This window comes from Sinocyclocheilus grahami, unplaced genomic scaffold (genome assembly GCF_001515645.1).
Source record: "Sinocyclocheilus grahami isolate Dianchi unplaced genomic scaffold, SAMN03320097.WGS_v1.1 scaffold878.1, whole genome shotgun sequence".
NCBI lineage: Eukaryota > Metazoa > Chordata > Actinopteri > Cypriniformes > Cyprinidae > Sinocyclocheilus > Sinocyclocheilus grahami.
The window spans coordinates 69,939-84,670 of record NW_015506057.1 but is presented as its reverse complement, the minus strand read 5'-3'; the positions used below and the strand labels follow the sequence as shown (position 1 = coordinate 84,670).

Sequence of the window (14,732 nt, the reverse complement as noted above, 5' to 3'; positions counted from 1 at the left end):
TCAATTAAGTTGACAAAAGTTCTGTCTTGTTGACACTGATACTTTCTTAAATACCTCTGTTAAAAATTAATTTAAGAATTAATACTTGGTCAGCAAGAAACTAGTATAAAAGGCCTGTTTCTCTGAACAGTTCTTCACAAACCATCAGCCATGAGAGCTGTTGTGCTTGCCCTGACTGTAGCTCTTGTGGGTAAGTCAAAATATATTTATATATTTTCTCCATCTCTCTCTTTATACCTCTTTGATAAAGCTACTGAAAATTATTTTAAAGAAAACAAAAAAATTCAAAGAAAATATTTTTTGTGTGTTTCTTTCAGCGAGTCAACAGATCAACCTTGGTAAGTAATATGATTTGGAAAATTAGTTTTTAAGTGGTAACCTAAATTGCATTACTGCTTAAATGTACTGGTCTTAACAACTGACTCAAAAATACCCTAACCTTTTCAGTTCCTGAGTTTGCCCTCGATAAGACCTATGTGTACAAGTATGAGGCTCTACTCTTAGGCGGTCTTCCTCATGAAGGTCTGGCCAGAGCGGGTATAAAAGTCAGCAGCAAGGTTCTCCTCAGTGCCATGACTGAGCACACCTTCCTGATGAAGGTAATGACTATTAAAACTTCTAGGTGAAACACAACTAACAAAAATATCCCAGCTAGCCCGTACTGTTACAATGATGCAATCCTTTAAATTGAAAACATCCCCTTACAGCTCATGGACCCTCTGCTCCACGAGTATGCTGGCATTTGGCCCAAGGATCCATTTGTTCCTGCAACTAAGCTCACCTCAGCACTGGCTGCTCAGCTTCAGATTCCCATCAAGTTTGAGTACGCTAATGGTGTGGTTGGAAAGGTATTTGCCCCTGCAGGAGTCTCCCCTACAGTCATGAACTTGCACAGAGGTATCCTCAACATCCTTCAGCTCAACCTCAAGAAGACCCAGAACATCTATGAGCTGCAAGAGGTGAGAAAGTGATCCTATTACATTTTTAAAATTTATTTTGAGTTCTGCAATCTGCCATTTTTTTCACTTGTCCTTCAAGGCTGGAGTTCAGGGAGTGTGCAGGACTCACTATGTCATCAATGAGGATCCAAAGGCCAACCACATTATTGTCACCAAGTCTAAGGATCTGAGCCACTGCCAGGAGAAAATCATAAAGGACATTGGTTTGGCATACACTGAGAGGTGTGCTGAATGCACAGAGGTAATGAAGAAAACCGTTAAGGACTGACATGTTTACTGAATGAAAATGCCAGAAGTCAAATGTCCCATACTATTCTCTCAACAGAGGGTCAAGAGTCTGATTGAAACTGCAACTTACAACTACATCATGAAACCAGCTGCCGCCGGAGTACTAATCGCTGAGGCAACAGTTGAAGAAGTGCATCAGTTTTCACCCTTAAATGAGATCCATGGTGCGGCAATGATGGAAGCAAAGTATGATTGATCATCTATGAGATTTCTATTAGAAACATGAACTAACAATATTCTTAACAAATTGCATTAACTGTATACCCTACATAACAAGAACAGATTTTAAAACACTGGGCATTATACACTTACCGACTTTATAATAGCCACAGAGGAAAAACTGGCCATCATACACTAAATGACCGAGGATCATACACTACCAGACTTTAAAGTTGTTCAGATCACAAAAAACTCACGCAGAAACATGCACCTTGTTGCTAGGAGTCGTGTGACATGAAAACAATATGTTCTAAAATCGGCTCAAAATATCAGACGTGTTTGATGTCCTCCAAATGGATGGAATCATAGTCTGAAGCTAAAAAATCTGAGTCTGTGACCATCATACACTACGCGATTTTCTAATAATTCTGTCAACTCATATCTGGAGACTGGCTAACTTTCGGCAACTTAACCAAACCTGAAAATCCGGGCACAAATTGTGTAGTGTATTCCAGTCTTAAGTTAAAATTTCAGAAATAATTATTTGTTTCAGACAAACCTTGGCTTTTGTTGAGATTGAGAAGACCCCTGTTGTTCCAATCAAAGCTGATTACTTGGCCCGTGGATCCCTGCAGTATGAGTTTGCAACTGAGATTCTTCAGACTCCCATTCAACTCATGAAACTCAGTGATGCCCCAGCCCAGGTATAATTAATTCCTTAAAAACCTTTTAAAAAATCTAGCCTTCAGACAAAGCCTTTGATCCATGTTGAAGACATCAACTGAGTGTTGCTCCTACTCTCTCTAGATTATTGAAGTCCTAAAGCACCTTGTTGCAAACAATGTGGCCATGGTCCATGATGATGCTCCCCTTAAGTTTGTTCAGCTCATCCAGCTTCTGCGTGTTGCCACCTTAGAAAACATCGAGGCTATCTGGGCTCAGTTCAAGGACAAACCAGTTTACAGGTACAATTTGTGAGCAGTGCGTTAATAGGAATATAGTACAGGAGCATTTTTGCATGCATATATTTTAAACAATGATTCTGGTAGGCGCTGGCTCCTGGATGCTCTTCCTGCTGTTGGCACACCAGTCATTGTAAAATTATTAAAGGAGAAGTTCCTGGCTGGTGAATTTACCATTCCAGAGTTCATTCAAGCTCTTGTGGTTGCTCTGCAAATGGTCACTGCTGATCTGGAAACCATCCAGTTGACAGCTGTGGGTACATCTTAATATACTCAAAATGTTGTTCTTCAAATCTTGCCTAAATCAAACGATTCATTTCTGTATCTTGCTGAACAGAGTTTGGCTTTGCACGAGAAAATTGCCACAATCCCAGCTCTGCGTGAAGTCGTAATGCTTGGATATGGTTCCATGATTGCCAAGCACTGTGTTGCAGTTCCCACTTGCCCTGCTGAGCTCCTCGGGGTAAACATATCAAGTACTCTCTAAATTTCTACCAATGATTTATTATTTAATATTTGTCTAATTGTATGTGCCTCAAACTCTTCAGCCCATCCATGAGATTGCTGCAGAGGCCATTTCCAAGAATGACATTCCTGAAATCACTTTGGCTCTTAAAGTTCTCGGCAATGCTGGTCATCCTGCTAGTCTGAAACCCATCATGAAGCTCCTACCTGGACTGAGAACTGCAGCTACTTCTCTGCCCCTTAGGATACAGGTTGATGCCATCTTGGCCCTGAGGAACATTGCCAAGAAAGAGCCCAAACTTGTAAGTGTCAGACTTTGTAAGAATGACTTACTAAAATGACTAAGATTATGCAGAATATGCACATTTCTTCCAAGTATAAACCATCCATTTTTCCTACCTCAGGTTCAGCCAGTGGCCCTACAGCTTGTATTGGACAGAGCTCTCCACCCAGAAGTGCGCATGGTTGCTTGTATTGTGTTGTTTGAGACCAAGCCCTCAGTGGCCCTCATCTCCAGTCTTGCTGGTGCTTTGAAGCTTGAGACTAATATGCATGTTGCAAGCTTCGCCTATTCTCACATCAAGTCCTTGACCAGAATCACTGCTCCTGATATGGCAGCTGTGTAAGAAAATAAATTTTTTTTCATATTTTACTTCATCACATCAAATGACCACAAGCACAAAGTAATAATGGTTGTTAATTTCAGTGCTGGTGCAGCTAATGTTGCCATCAAGCTCATGAGCCGCAAACTGGACCGGCTTAGCTTCCGTTTCAGCAGAGCCCTTCAGCTGGACTTCTATTATAGTAAGTCTGGGAAATTTCTTAAGAGAGCTAAGAAATGGTGTGTTGGGTGTATTTCTTAAAATGCATAAAAATTCTCCTGACATAAAAGATTGCATTAATTGTATTCTTGCCTCTGTTCCTGTGCAGCTCCTCTTATGGTTGGAGCTGCTGGTAGTGCTTACATGATCAACGATGCTGCCACCATCCTGCCCAGAGCTGTAGTAGCTAAAGCACGTGCTTACCTGGCTGGTGCTGCTGCTGATGTTCTTGAGGTGGGGCAACCAAGATTTGTATTTTTTTTTTCTTATTCACGGTTTTAAATGTTTTCAGCCTTCACACATTTGATTCTCTCAAACAGATTGGTGTGAGAACTGAAGGACTCCAGGAGGCTCTTCTGCAATCTCCTGCTGCAGATGAAAGTGTTGACCGTATCACAAAGATTAAGCGCACCCTGAGAGCAGTAAGTTTTCATATCCAGTGTACTGTATAATTTTCTACTTTTAAGAAATATTATAAACATGACAGGCAAAATATATTACTTCTCTTTAACCCCTCAAGCTTGCAAACTGGAAGGCCTTGCCAACCAATCAGCCATTGGCTTCAGCCTACATCAAATTATTTGGACAAGAAGTGGCTTTTGTCAATGTTGACAAGACAGTCATTGAAGAAGCAATACCGGTATTGTGTTGTAGTTTATGTCCAGTCTATCATTACCATATCTTTTTGAGATCTGTCTGACATAAAATTCTCACAATTAGAATTAAGTTTCTCATAAACACTATACCCAGATTGTGACTGGACCTAAACCACGTGAACTGTTAAAGGCGGCACTTAAAGCATTGCAGGAAGGAATTGCCTTGCAGTATGCCAAACCCCTGCTCATGGCTGAAGTGCGCAGAATCTTGCCAACCGCAATTGGTGTGCCCATGGAGCTCAGTTTGTACACTGCTGCTGTTGCTGTTGCAAGTGTCAATGGTATGTTTTTTTTTTATTATTAGAATTTTTAGATCCTTTACTCAGATGTGAGGAGGTCACTTCTTAGGTTGATGTTGTTCTATTGACCATTCTAGTTCAGGCCACCATTACACCACCTCTCCCTGAGGAGATTGAGACCATGACTCTAGAGCAGCTTAAGAAGACTGATGTTCAACTCCAAGCTGAAGCTAGACCAAGGTACACTTTTGCAGCTACATTCATGAAGATAAGATATAAAGTGCACAGCAACAGTTTTACAAAAAAAATCTCCCTTATTCTTATTTCAGCATTGCTCTTCAGACCTTTGCTGTGATGGGAGTGAACACTGCCTTGATCCAAGCTGCTGTTATGGCGAGAGGAACAATCCGTACAATTACTCCTGGAAAAGTGGCTGCAAGAGCAGACATTCTCAAGGGCAACTACAAGATGGAGGCTCTGCCTGTTGAGGTTCCTGAACATATTGCTGATGTGAGGTAATGAAATCCTAGTGATGCCAGTCATTTTGAATAGATTCATAAACAATTTCAAAAAGTTTCTGAAACGTGAAATGCGACCACCTGTTTCTTGTTCCAAAAGCTTTGAGACACTTGCTGTGGTCAGAAACATTGAAGAGCCCACTGCTGAGAGGATTGTTCCCTTGGTACCTGAATTGGCTGTGCAGAATGCCCAGACACCTGCTGATTATTCGGTAAAATTTGAACAAACACACACAATGGATCTGTATTAGTATGCTGAGCATTCATTTGCTCCAAGTTTTAAAATAGTAAGAATTGTTATAATACTAAATTTTTCTTTCCAGTCATCTGAGATACCAGATCAGGCTGCTCTGAGATCTGCCACACCATTTCACAAGACTCTCTGTCTTGCTGTCCCATACATTGAAATCAAGGGATGCATTGAGGTGCACTCTCACAATGCCGCATTTATCAGAGATGATCCTCTGTTCTACATAATTGGACAGCACTCAGCCCGTGCCTCTGTGGCAAGAGGTACTTACAGAAAAGATTACATTCATGAAACGCAAAGATTTTCAGATAAAATGATAATTAGCAGTCTGTCGTTTTGGCTTTAGCTGAAGGTCCTGCAGTTGAAAGACTGGAGCTTGAAGTCCAAGTTGGTCCTAGAGCTGCTGAGAGGCTCCTTAAGCAAATCAGTCTCATTGATGAGGAGACTCCAGAAGGAAAGGCCTTCCTGTTGAAACTGAGGGAAATCCTGGAGACAGAAGATAAAAATGTTCGTGTATCTTCTGAAAGCAGCAGCAGCAGCAGCCGTATCATCAGCAGCAGCTCAAGCTCCTCCATGTCCAGCTCTCGTATGACTGAGGTGAGGATGTGGGATGTAATGTGTTGGATATAAATATGTATATTAATGTACACAGAGTCATTTTATATGTATTTTCAGACTGCCACCGTCATGGAGCCGTTCAGGAAATTCCACAAAGATCGGGTAACTACTAAAAATTGTTTTAACAACAATATTGTTTTTTTATCATCAGCTATTAATCCTGTCTATAACATTATTTTGCTTGCAGTACATGGCACCCCATGGTGCCTCAAAGGCAGTTAGCAGTGGAAGCACTGCATCTAGCTTTGAGAAAATCCAGAAACAGGTGAATCAGTTAGTGTAATTTGTTTGTTCATAATAACACAAAACACAAATGTAAAAGATGTCTCTTTTTTTTAAATGCTTTTAGGCCATGTTCCTCGGAAATGCTGTTCCACCTGTTTTTGCTGTCATTGCCCGTGCTGTGAGAGTTGACCACAAGCTGCTGGGCTACCAGCTTGCTGCTTACTTTGACAAGCAAAATGCAAGAGTGCAGCTTGTCGTTTCCTCCATTGCTGAAAATGACAACCTGAAGATCTGTGCTGACGGTGCCGTGTTGAGCAAGCACAAAGTCACCGTAAGCCTGGAAGTGCAATTTTAAAAAAATTATCTGGATTTATTTCTCATTTTAAAGTGAGCATATATTTGTTTGTCAGGCCAGGGTTGCTTGGGGTCCAGAGTGCCAACAGTATGCAGTCATTGCTAAAGCTGAGGCTGGTGTACTGGGCGAATTCCCTGCTGCACGTCTAGAGGTGGAATGGGAGAGGCTGCCAATAATTGTCACCACCTACGCCAAAAAGTAATGTTCATAAACATTGAACAACAAATGTAGTGTTGAAAATGGCACTGGTTTAATTATCTAATTTTCTCTCTACATCCCTTCACAATTAGGCTGTCTAAACACATCCCAATGGCAGCTTTCAAAGCGGGCTTCAGACTTGAAAGAGTATCGAACGCTGACAAAGAGATCGAACTGACTGCGGCCTTGCCATCTCAGAGGTCCCTGAATGTCATTGCTAGGATCCCAGAGGTAAACTAGTTTTCTTTGAAATTATGACTCACACAAAGACATAATAAGAAAATTCAACTAATTGTTTTTGTTCCTGTTGCACTAGATGACACTGTCAAGAATGGATATTCCTCTTCCCATCGCTGTTCCTATCAATCCAGACGGAACCCTTTCCATTCAAATCGATGAGGACATTCTCTCTTGGATCCAAAAACATATCAAGGAAGAATAAAACATGAAGAATTACATTTTACATTTAAGAAAATGTTAGCTGTGTTCATATTGTATAGTTCATATTTTATGTTTAATTGAATTTTACCACTGATTTAATGCAAGCAATACTAATAAACACCCTGCAAGTTAGCGACTTGTGAATTGTTTTCACTTTACAGTAATGTCTAGAATTTTTTACTGTTAAATAATTTTAACAAATAGCCTTCATATAATTGAAGCAATCAACACATTATGTTAAAATTGGTTATACATTATAATAAAGACCACAAAACAATCACAATACATAATTTTAGTTACGATAAATAATATAAAAAGACTACATAAATTAGTAACACATGCAGACTGGCTTTTTTAACCTGGTCACTATAAAATTTAAATATTTAAAGGGGTCATGAACTGCCTTTTTTATTATTCTATAATGTTCTCTGATGTCTACTTATAATGTTATCAAGATTTTTACATCAAAAAACATAATATTTCAGCAGTAATAGGCTTTTTTCTGTCCCGTTTTGACCCTTCTCATCGGATCGCTCTGTTTGAATAGGCGTGGCGGATTGTAGACTCGGAAGTAAACACCCACTGCTATGATTGACTAGTAGTGTATGTTTGACAGCTACATTCATCCTACAGTTGGTTCCCCCTCATGCATTCAGAGAATTCATTTAATCATGCATTCTTTCATTTAATTTCTTTCAGCACTCCTTATGTTTTCACACACAATGAAACCTACGTTGCCTGTTGCGCCTGCGTGAGACTGTTAATTTTACTAAATGCTGAGTAGTATTTATCGCGACTTTTTCCACGTATTTATAAATTAATCCAAGCTATTCAGTGAAGAGCAGGTTTGAGCAGAGTGATTTTTCTTTTGGTCTTTAATACGCCCCCCCCCCGTCCAACACCAGCCACCCCCCAGGAATTGCACCACTGAGTACAATGACCTCTTATATGTCAAAAGATTAATGGAATTTTGATTTCTCAGTTCATGACCCACTTAATACTCATATGGTAAAAGCGCATCTCATTGCAAAACATGCAGAATTATCTTCAAGCAACACAATGCCATTTGCTTCAAACCAAAAATTTAGCTGAAATATGTTCTTAGAGAATATTTTTTTTACTTCAATAACCCAATTACCTCATAAGTTAAGAAATTATTTATTAAAAGATGACAAAACTCCAAGCAGAACAGCAATAAAATGTCAAGAATAATCACTTTCAAAATGTATGACAGCTTTCTTTTCAGATAACTACAATAATAAATCATTGACATTTACGTATTTTGAGAGCAAGAAATCGTAACCTAGGTTTACCTTAACACTGAAAGTCATGTTCCTGGGAGTTGTGATTTGAAAGGACAGCTAAAAATGCGAAATTCTCCTTCACGCCATTATCAATACATTAGTTGTATTGTCATGCGCGTTAATGCGTGTGTGCGTCAACCAAAGGAAAGGTATGACATCCCAGCAAAAAATAAAATGTAAACACTGTTTAACTAAAAGTAAGTTTAAAGGCCAGCTGACAAGTTACATTTAAATACCTCAAAACGTATTGAATAAAATGTATTGAATTGAAACTTTTTGCGTTGCATTTAGAATCCAACAGTACACTCTTAAAATTAAAGGTGCTTCAAAAGGTTCTTCACAGCGATGCCATAGAAGAACCATTTTTGGTTCCACAAAGAACCATTCAATCAAAGGTTCTTTAAAGAACCATCTCTTTCTTACCTTTTTATAATCTGAAGAACCTTTTTACGCCACAAAGAACCTTTTGTGAAACAGAAAGGTTCTTCAGATGTTAAAGGTTCTTTATGAAACCATTTAGACAAAAAGGTTCTTCTATGGCATCGTGAAGCACCTTTATTTTTAAGAGTGTAGGTGGTTTTACCCTTATTTTCAAAGTATGAAACTATCGTTATTTCACGCCTTTACAATAATTACTTTATTTGAATAAATATTGAATAAAGCGTTTTGAAACACTATGTCTACACCATTTTATTTAAATGGAACTTATTCCTTGGTATGTTTTAGATCTACGTTATGTGATATAGCACTTTATCCACATGCAACAATATATCAAATCTTTGTGGTTTTGCAGCTGATTTAAACAACAATGTTGGTACACCGATTACCTACAAAAAATCTAAAATAATTGCAAATTGCAAATGCACAATAAATACAATGAACAAAGTATTTGACCTAGATTTGTCAAATGCATTATTCTTTACAACTTAGACTGAAGTAACTATACTTTATACTCAACAACAAAAAATAAGTTACCAAAAAAAATTAATAAAAAAGTTTAACAACACTGTTGAAAGTGATGCAATTTTAACCAGATATGTATAAGTAGATGCCCCATTAGTGGCTGTTTTTATGGGCTGCTATACGTAAGCCGTCTGCTATATTGGAATAGTCAAAGCCAGTCTGTGAATACTCGAGAGCAAGTTCCCTGTCTGCAACTGTAGTTATAGGCTACGCATACATGAATATATTATCTGCAGTAGACTTAAGCAGATGCTTTTTCTAAACTAACACAATATACAACAAGACGAAGCTGTTAGCTAACAAGGCATTTAAAAGGACATTTTAATGCCTTGTTTAACCTGTACATATTAAAAACACAAACCAACACATTCTTACCTGTAAAAAAATAAAGTCTTTGATTTTAAATCCGCCAAAAATGTTGGTCTACGACGTCAATGTTGTTGCATCATGAAACTAATTGATTATTAGTGTGAGTGACGACATATAGACCATTCCAAGATGGCGGACGCGTCGATGTGTCTGGAGCGGGTCGAATGTGGCATCTACCTATACATATCTATGGTTTTAACTACCTAGAAGTAAACCATAAAAAGCTGTAACTAATACAACATATGAAAACTAGAAACACTTTAGTTCATTTCTACTAGCAAAAAGCCATATGAATAAATATCTATATGGAATTTCCAAATGAAAATGCTTTCAAAAAGTCATTATGGGCGTATTTAAAACATTGCTTATTTTTCAAAACGTAAAAATTCAGAGGCTTGTAAGATTCAGCAGCCTTTAGTCTCTTACAATCTTACCTCTTACAATTGGCACATGATTCTGTTTAATATTAATGTCCATATGTTGACAGTTCTTCATAAAGATACTCGCAGACTTCATTCACATTCAAACTCATTTATATTGGTTCCAGCCGTCTCTCTTCTGGTGTTGGAAGAAAATGTAGGTTCATCTGCAAGCAGTTCCATGGGTGTGGATAGACTAAAGATGAGATTTGCTGACTTTACCAGAAATCGAAATGAGTTTCTCTTCATGACCAGAGTCTGCAAAATCAGAAAACAAATCTCAAGTTTTATTTTAAAGAGAAATTAAACTAGTAAAAAGAATGAACTTACGCTTTGAAAATTCATCAGTCCTGCGACTTTGTGGTTTCATTTGGTCTGCAAATGTTGTGTTCAGAAACTGATGTTTGAGCCACACTGCACGATCGTCCTCAAAACACTTTCTCTGAAACAAGAGGAAAATGCAATTAAAATCAAGATGAATTAAGAACTGAATTCAGAAATCCGTAGAAACCAATGATAAGCCAGAACCTCGTGGCCCAATCTGACGGCAGCCTCTGTAAAATTTCTCCTTTCGATTTCAAAGTTTTTCCTCTGTTCTTCAAACACTCGCCACTCTTCTTTCAAGCGTTCCTTCTCTTCCAGCATGTAGGAGTCATTCAGAATGGCTGCTGTCTCCTCATCACATGATGTGTTGAGCTGTTGCTATAAAAATAAAGCAACGTTCATACTCTCTTGGAAATATCTTAAAGGTTCTTTGGTGAACTCAAAATGGTTCTTCTATGGCATCGCTGTGAAAACTCCATTTTGGAACCTTTATTTTTAAGTGTAGGAACGCAGCTCTACTTGTGATTTTAAGCATCAATGACTGAATGAAATTGTACCTCTACTTACTTGCAGAAGTTGTTGTTGAGTCTGAATAAACTCTTTGCACTGCTGGATTTCCAGCTTGAGCCTCTCTGTCTCATCTTCATAGAGTTGTTTGGAGATCATCTCTTCACTGTCTCCATCTTGCACCATGGATGCTTCAACAAAAAAATATCTGTATATTTATTTTATAATAGGTTTGTGTGTTTAAGTCTAATGTGTAACATTCTGTGCATTAGGTGATAAGGCTGCTCAAGAATGAAGAAGAAGCCCTAAAGGTCTGTGAGCGGTATGCTCTACCTTGGCTGTCCAGTCTTTCCACGTGGTGTTTGAGTTTCCTCCACTGCTGACGAATGCTGTTGGTGAGTTTCTCCCGAGCATGATCGCATGACATCTCATGAGGTCCTTTCAAGGGTTCTTCATCATCTGAATTTGTCTGCAGAGTCAACTGAAAAATGACAAATGTTTCTTTTTCTTTTCAAAATACCATTAGCAAACACAAACAGTTATGAGCTGTATCATAAAATGTTTAGTGTAAAATGGCTGTTATGGACATGGTCTAACCTGATCCATGTTATTGCTTTGTTTCTCTTCCTTTTGGCACATCTTCTTTGAATTTAAAACCCCAACCATCTCGCGTTTCATTTGTTGAAGCACCTTCTTTAGCTCTATGTTTTCCACCATTAGCTCCCTCTGACGGTTATCAAATTCATTGAGTAGAGTTTTGTACATCTCTCCCTCATGTCTGAAAAAAAATCAAAACAAAACAAAAAGAATGTCTAAAGTTTTCATATGATATTATAGAGAAGGGGAACTATAAAATAACAACAAATAACCCAAATGATTGTCTTTTACCTGGATTCAGTTTTTCCAGTTTTCCAAAGACATCTCCTCCCATCTGACCTTCCAACATAATTCAAAACTTCCATTCCTGACAGAAAGTAGAACTTATTTTCAAAAGATCTAAAATGTCATGAAGGTCACTAAATAATTACAAATTTTCAGTTTTGCGTCAAATGTTTCTTTAAGCAATTAATAAATGAAATTGTGTGTGTTCACTACTCACTGCTGTGTGTGTGCACTTGGATGGGTGAAATGCAAATTCCAAGTATGGGACACCATACTTGGCTACATGTCACATAACTATATATATAGAACATATATACTGAATATATATATATATATATATATATATATATATATGTGTGTGTGTGTGTGTGTGTATATATATATATATATATATATATATATATTAATATTTTTATTCAGAATAATAATATTTTTATTATTTCTACTTTGTTACAAAACAAATGATATTCCTCTGAACTTTATAATTATCAAAAAATCCTGAAAACATGTATTATTATTAGAATGACTTCTGAAGGATCATGTGACTCTGAAGACTGGAGGTAATGATGCTTTGCATCACAGGAATATATTACATTTTAAAATATATTCAAAAAGACATCAGCTCCTTTAAATTGCAATAATATTTCACATTATTACTGGTTTACTGTATAGGAAGTCTTAAAGATGCCAATAACACAGTATATTCAGTATGTTATACTATTAAGAAATATGCTTAAGTAATAAGCATTACCTTGTTTATTTTCCTTTTTGGCAATGAGTAGTTGATTGAGGCGCTCCTTTACTCTGTTGTGCTCCCTTTCTCTTCTCTTAATGTCATGGTTGTATTGTGTGGCACGACTTGCAATGATACCCTGCAGCCTTTGTACCTATTAAAGTAAAAAGCATATTTGATAAAATAACTTTTTTTTTTAAACTGTACATGACATCACAGCTTTATCGTTAATTTTTCATACGTCTTCTTTTGCATCTTTTAGGCAGTTTTGCAAAGTCTTTAAACTTGTTTCCAGCTGACGTTCTCGCTCGTGCAAGCGCATGTTTTCCTTCTTCGAAAGTTCAAGCTGGTCCTACAAAACAGTGAAAATTCAGTTTTTCTTGTTTTGTTTACTGAAAAAAAAAAGCCATAAAAAAGTGTGATAAAAAAGCCAAACCTTTAGCCTGGAGTTGGTGAGATGTTGGTAGTGGAGGTCACTGCTGGACTTGAGCTGCTCCACCTCCAGCTCCTCCATCATTCCAACAGCTCGACGGTGTAGCTGAAGCAAGTCATATATGTTGTTTAGGGCAACCGCAGCATCCAGATCACGGATGTTGTCTGAGTTTCGGAAAATTGGTGGAAAGCACAGGGAAGACAACTCCTGTAAATGTAAAGAGTGGCAAGTCTATTAACAATGCTAGATTCTTGTTTAGATTCTTCTACTAGATTAATCCTCTTCAAACTCACAAGACAAGTTGCAAAAAACAAATATAAGAGCACCTACCTGATTGATGTATAGAATGCACTCAGAGATATTCTCTTCCGTGCAGAAGTTGCTTGAGACATTGAAAGAGCTTAAAGGCAGAGGAGGCATGACAGATGCCAAGTATAGTCTTGAAGGAGACATTCTAGTCAATAAAGCCTATATGTTCTAGAAAGGAGCAAGAAACATAGAAATAAATAGTTAGCTGTATAAAATAATGCATAATCATAAAATGCATTATTAATTGTAAAGATTTGTCTTAAGTACATGTGGTACCGGTTCTGAGAGAATGCGAATACTGCTCTAAATGAGGTTAGGAGGTGAACCTGTTCTTAAAATAACTTTCTACAGTATTTTGAGTTGCCTAATATTTCCCTTTTCCCACAAGACTTTGGTTATCTGGAGCACCAACTAAAATCTCTGTTACTTTCCTCACCTTTGTGCCGAGAACCTAAATAATATGCCAAATGCAACTGATTTAAAAGGAATATTTTGCTCAGAAATAATTTTATTATTTACTCACCCTCATCATTCCAAACCTGCTGTTACCACATTTGTCAAGCTCCAAAAAGGAAAAAAAAACTAAATGAAAACCCTAAAAATGTAGTCTATTTGACTTGTGCACAACATTCAAAGTCTGAATTAAGAAGCCCAGCACCAGATTTCTGTAAAAACAGACCTAAATTTAGGATTTAAAATTTAAGAATGTAAAATGGTCCCCTCCACCAAAGTTCTTCAGTAAAATACAGTATGGTGCCGAAAGTCAGGTTTGAGTTCATAACATTTTGGTCACAAAGCATGTGAGAACCAATGATGGTGACATCTAAGGTGACATAATGTGTTAAAAAGCAGCATATTAAGGCTGTTCCTCACACAAAATGATCATATATATCAGTGCAAAAGCCGTATCTCTTTGGTTAAAAATCACTACCGTCTTAAAAAATACAGTTTCAAGAAGGTTTTTTTTTTTTTTCTGTGATGCCATAGAAGAACCATTTTGGTTCCCCATAGAACCTTTCAGAGAACAGTTCTTAAAATAATTGTTCTTAGTGTGAAAAACATTTTAAAAAATCTAAAGAATCTTTTTCCACTATAAAGACTTTTTGTGAAATGGAAAGGTTCCATAGATGTTCAAGGTTCTTCATGGAACCATCAATGCCAGTAATATATATATATATACATACATATATATACATATATATATATACACACATACATATACACACATACACATACATATATATACACATATATATAGACACATATATACACACATACATATATACACACATACATATATATACACATACATATATATACACATACATATATATA

The 14,732-nt window shown here is 37.3% G+C and overlaps 2 protein-coding genes across 4 annotated transcripts in view; one reads left to right on the top strand and one right to left on the bottom strand.

Moving 5' to 3' along the window:
• The first annotated feature begins 117 nt into the window (after positions 1 to 117).
• On the top strand, positions 118 to 7,286 carry LOC107563524 (vitellogenin-like). Of its 2 annotated transcripts, XM_016248424.1 has the most exons (28): positions 118 to 190; positions 318 to 338; positions 448 to 599; positions 708 to 959; positions 1,039 to 1,200; positions 1,285 to 1,433; positions 1,960 to 2,110; positions 2,214 to 2,371; positions 2,456 to 2,621; positions 2,706 to 2,831; positions 2,917 to 3,135; positions 3,238 to 3,455; positions 3,540 to 3,637; positions 3,764 to 3,888; positions 3,975 to 4,076; positions 4,175 to 4,294; positions 4,405 to 4,591; positions 4,687 to 4,789; positions 4,879 to 5,064; positions 5,168 to 5,279; positions 5,391 to 5,580; positions 5,664 to 5,914; positions 5,993 to 6,037; positions 6,123 to 6,200; positions 6,285 to 6,491; positions 6,571 to 6,713; positions 6,806 to 6,944; positions 7,030 to 7,286. In XM_016248424.1, exons 1-28 carry the CDS (start codon positions 151 to 153, stop codon positions 7,153 to 7,155), a joined length of 4,026 nt encoding a protein of 1,341 aa, XP_016103910.1. In that variant the 5' UTR covers positions 118 to 150; the 3' UTR covers positions 7,156 to 7,286. The 2 variants fall into 2 exon arrangements, with proteins under 2 accessions (XP_016103910.1, XP_016103911.1); XM_016248425.1 differs by lacking the exons at positions 118 to 190; positions 318 to 338 and having other exon boundaries at positions 513 to 522.
• A 2,918-nt stretch (positions 7,287 to 10,204) lies between these two features.
• LOC107563523 (afadin- and alpha-actinin-binding protein-like) overlaps positions 10,205 to 14,732 on the bottom strand; it is a 4,911-nt gene continuing 383 nt past the window's right edge. The window contains exons 2-12 of one of the 2 annotated variants that reach the window (XM_016248422.1): positions 13,419 to 13,565; positions 13,092 to 13,295; positions 12,897 to 13,007; positions 12,674 to 12,809; positions 11,929 to 12,004; positions 11,638 to 11,818; positions 11,374 to 11,521; positions 11,101 to 11,231; positions 10,738 to 10,911; positions 10,540 to 10,651; positions 10,205 to 10,467 (exon numbers count right to left, since the gene is read on the bottom strand). In XM_016248422.1, coding sequence (XP_016103908.1) covers positions 10,406 to 10,467; positions 10,540 to 10,651; positions 10,738 to 10,911; positions 11,101 to 11,231; positions 11,374 to 11,521; positions 11,638 to 11,818; positions 11,929 to 12,004; positions 12,674 to 12,809; positions 12,897 to 13,007; positions 13,092 to 13,295; positions 13,419 to 13,541 — 1,458 coding nt within the window. In that variant the 5' untranslated portion in view covers positions 13,542 to 13,565 and the 3' untranslated portion in view covers positions 10,205 to 10,405. The remainder of the gene's footprint in view (positions 10,468 to 10,539; positions 10,652 to 10,737; positions 10,912 to 11,100; positions 11,232 to 11,373; positions 11,522 to 11,637; positions 11,819 to 11,928; positions 12,005 to 12,673; positions 12,810 to 12,896; positions 13,008 to 13,091; positions 13,296 to 13,418; positions 13,566 to 14,732) is intronic. The other variant, XM_016248423.1, reaches the window with a different exon arrangement.

What these genes read in the sequence shown, in the direction of transcription:
- LOC107563524 (XM_016248424.1), top strand. Translation starts at nt 151, where the DNA reads ATGAGAGCTGTTGTGCTTGCCCTGACTGTAGCTCTTGTGG. An exon ending in GGTGTGCTGAATGCACAGAG is followed by an intron (nt 1,201 to 1,284) that starts GTAATGAAGAAA and finishes TTCTCTCAACAG; the next exon opens with AGGGTCAAGAGTCTGATTGA. An exon ending in AAACCATCCAGTTGACAGCT is followed by an intron (nt 2,622 to 2,705) that starts GTGGGTACATCT and finishes CTTGCTGAACAG; the next exon opens with AGTTTGGCTTTGCACGAGAA.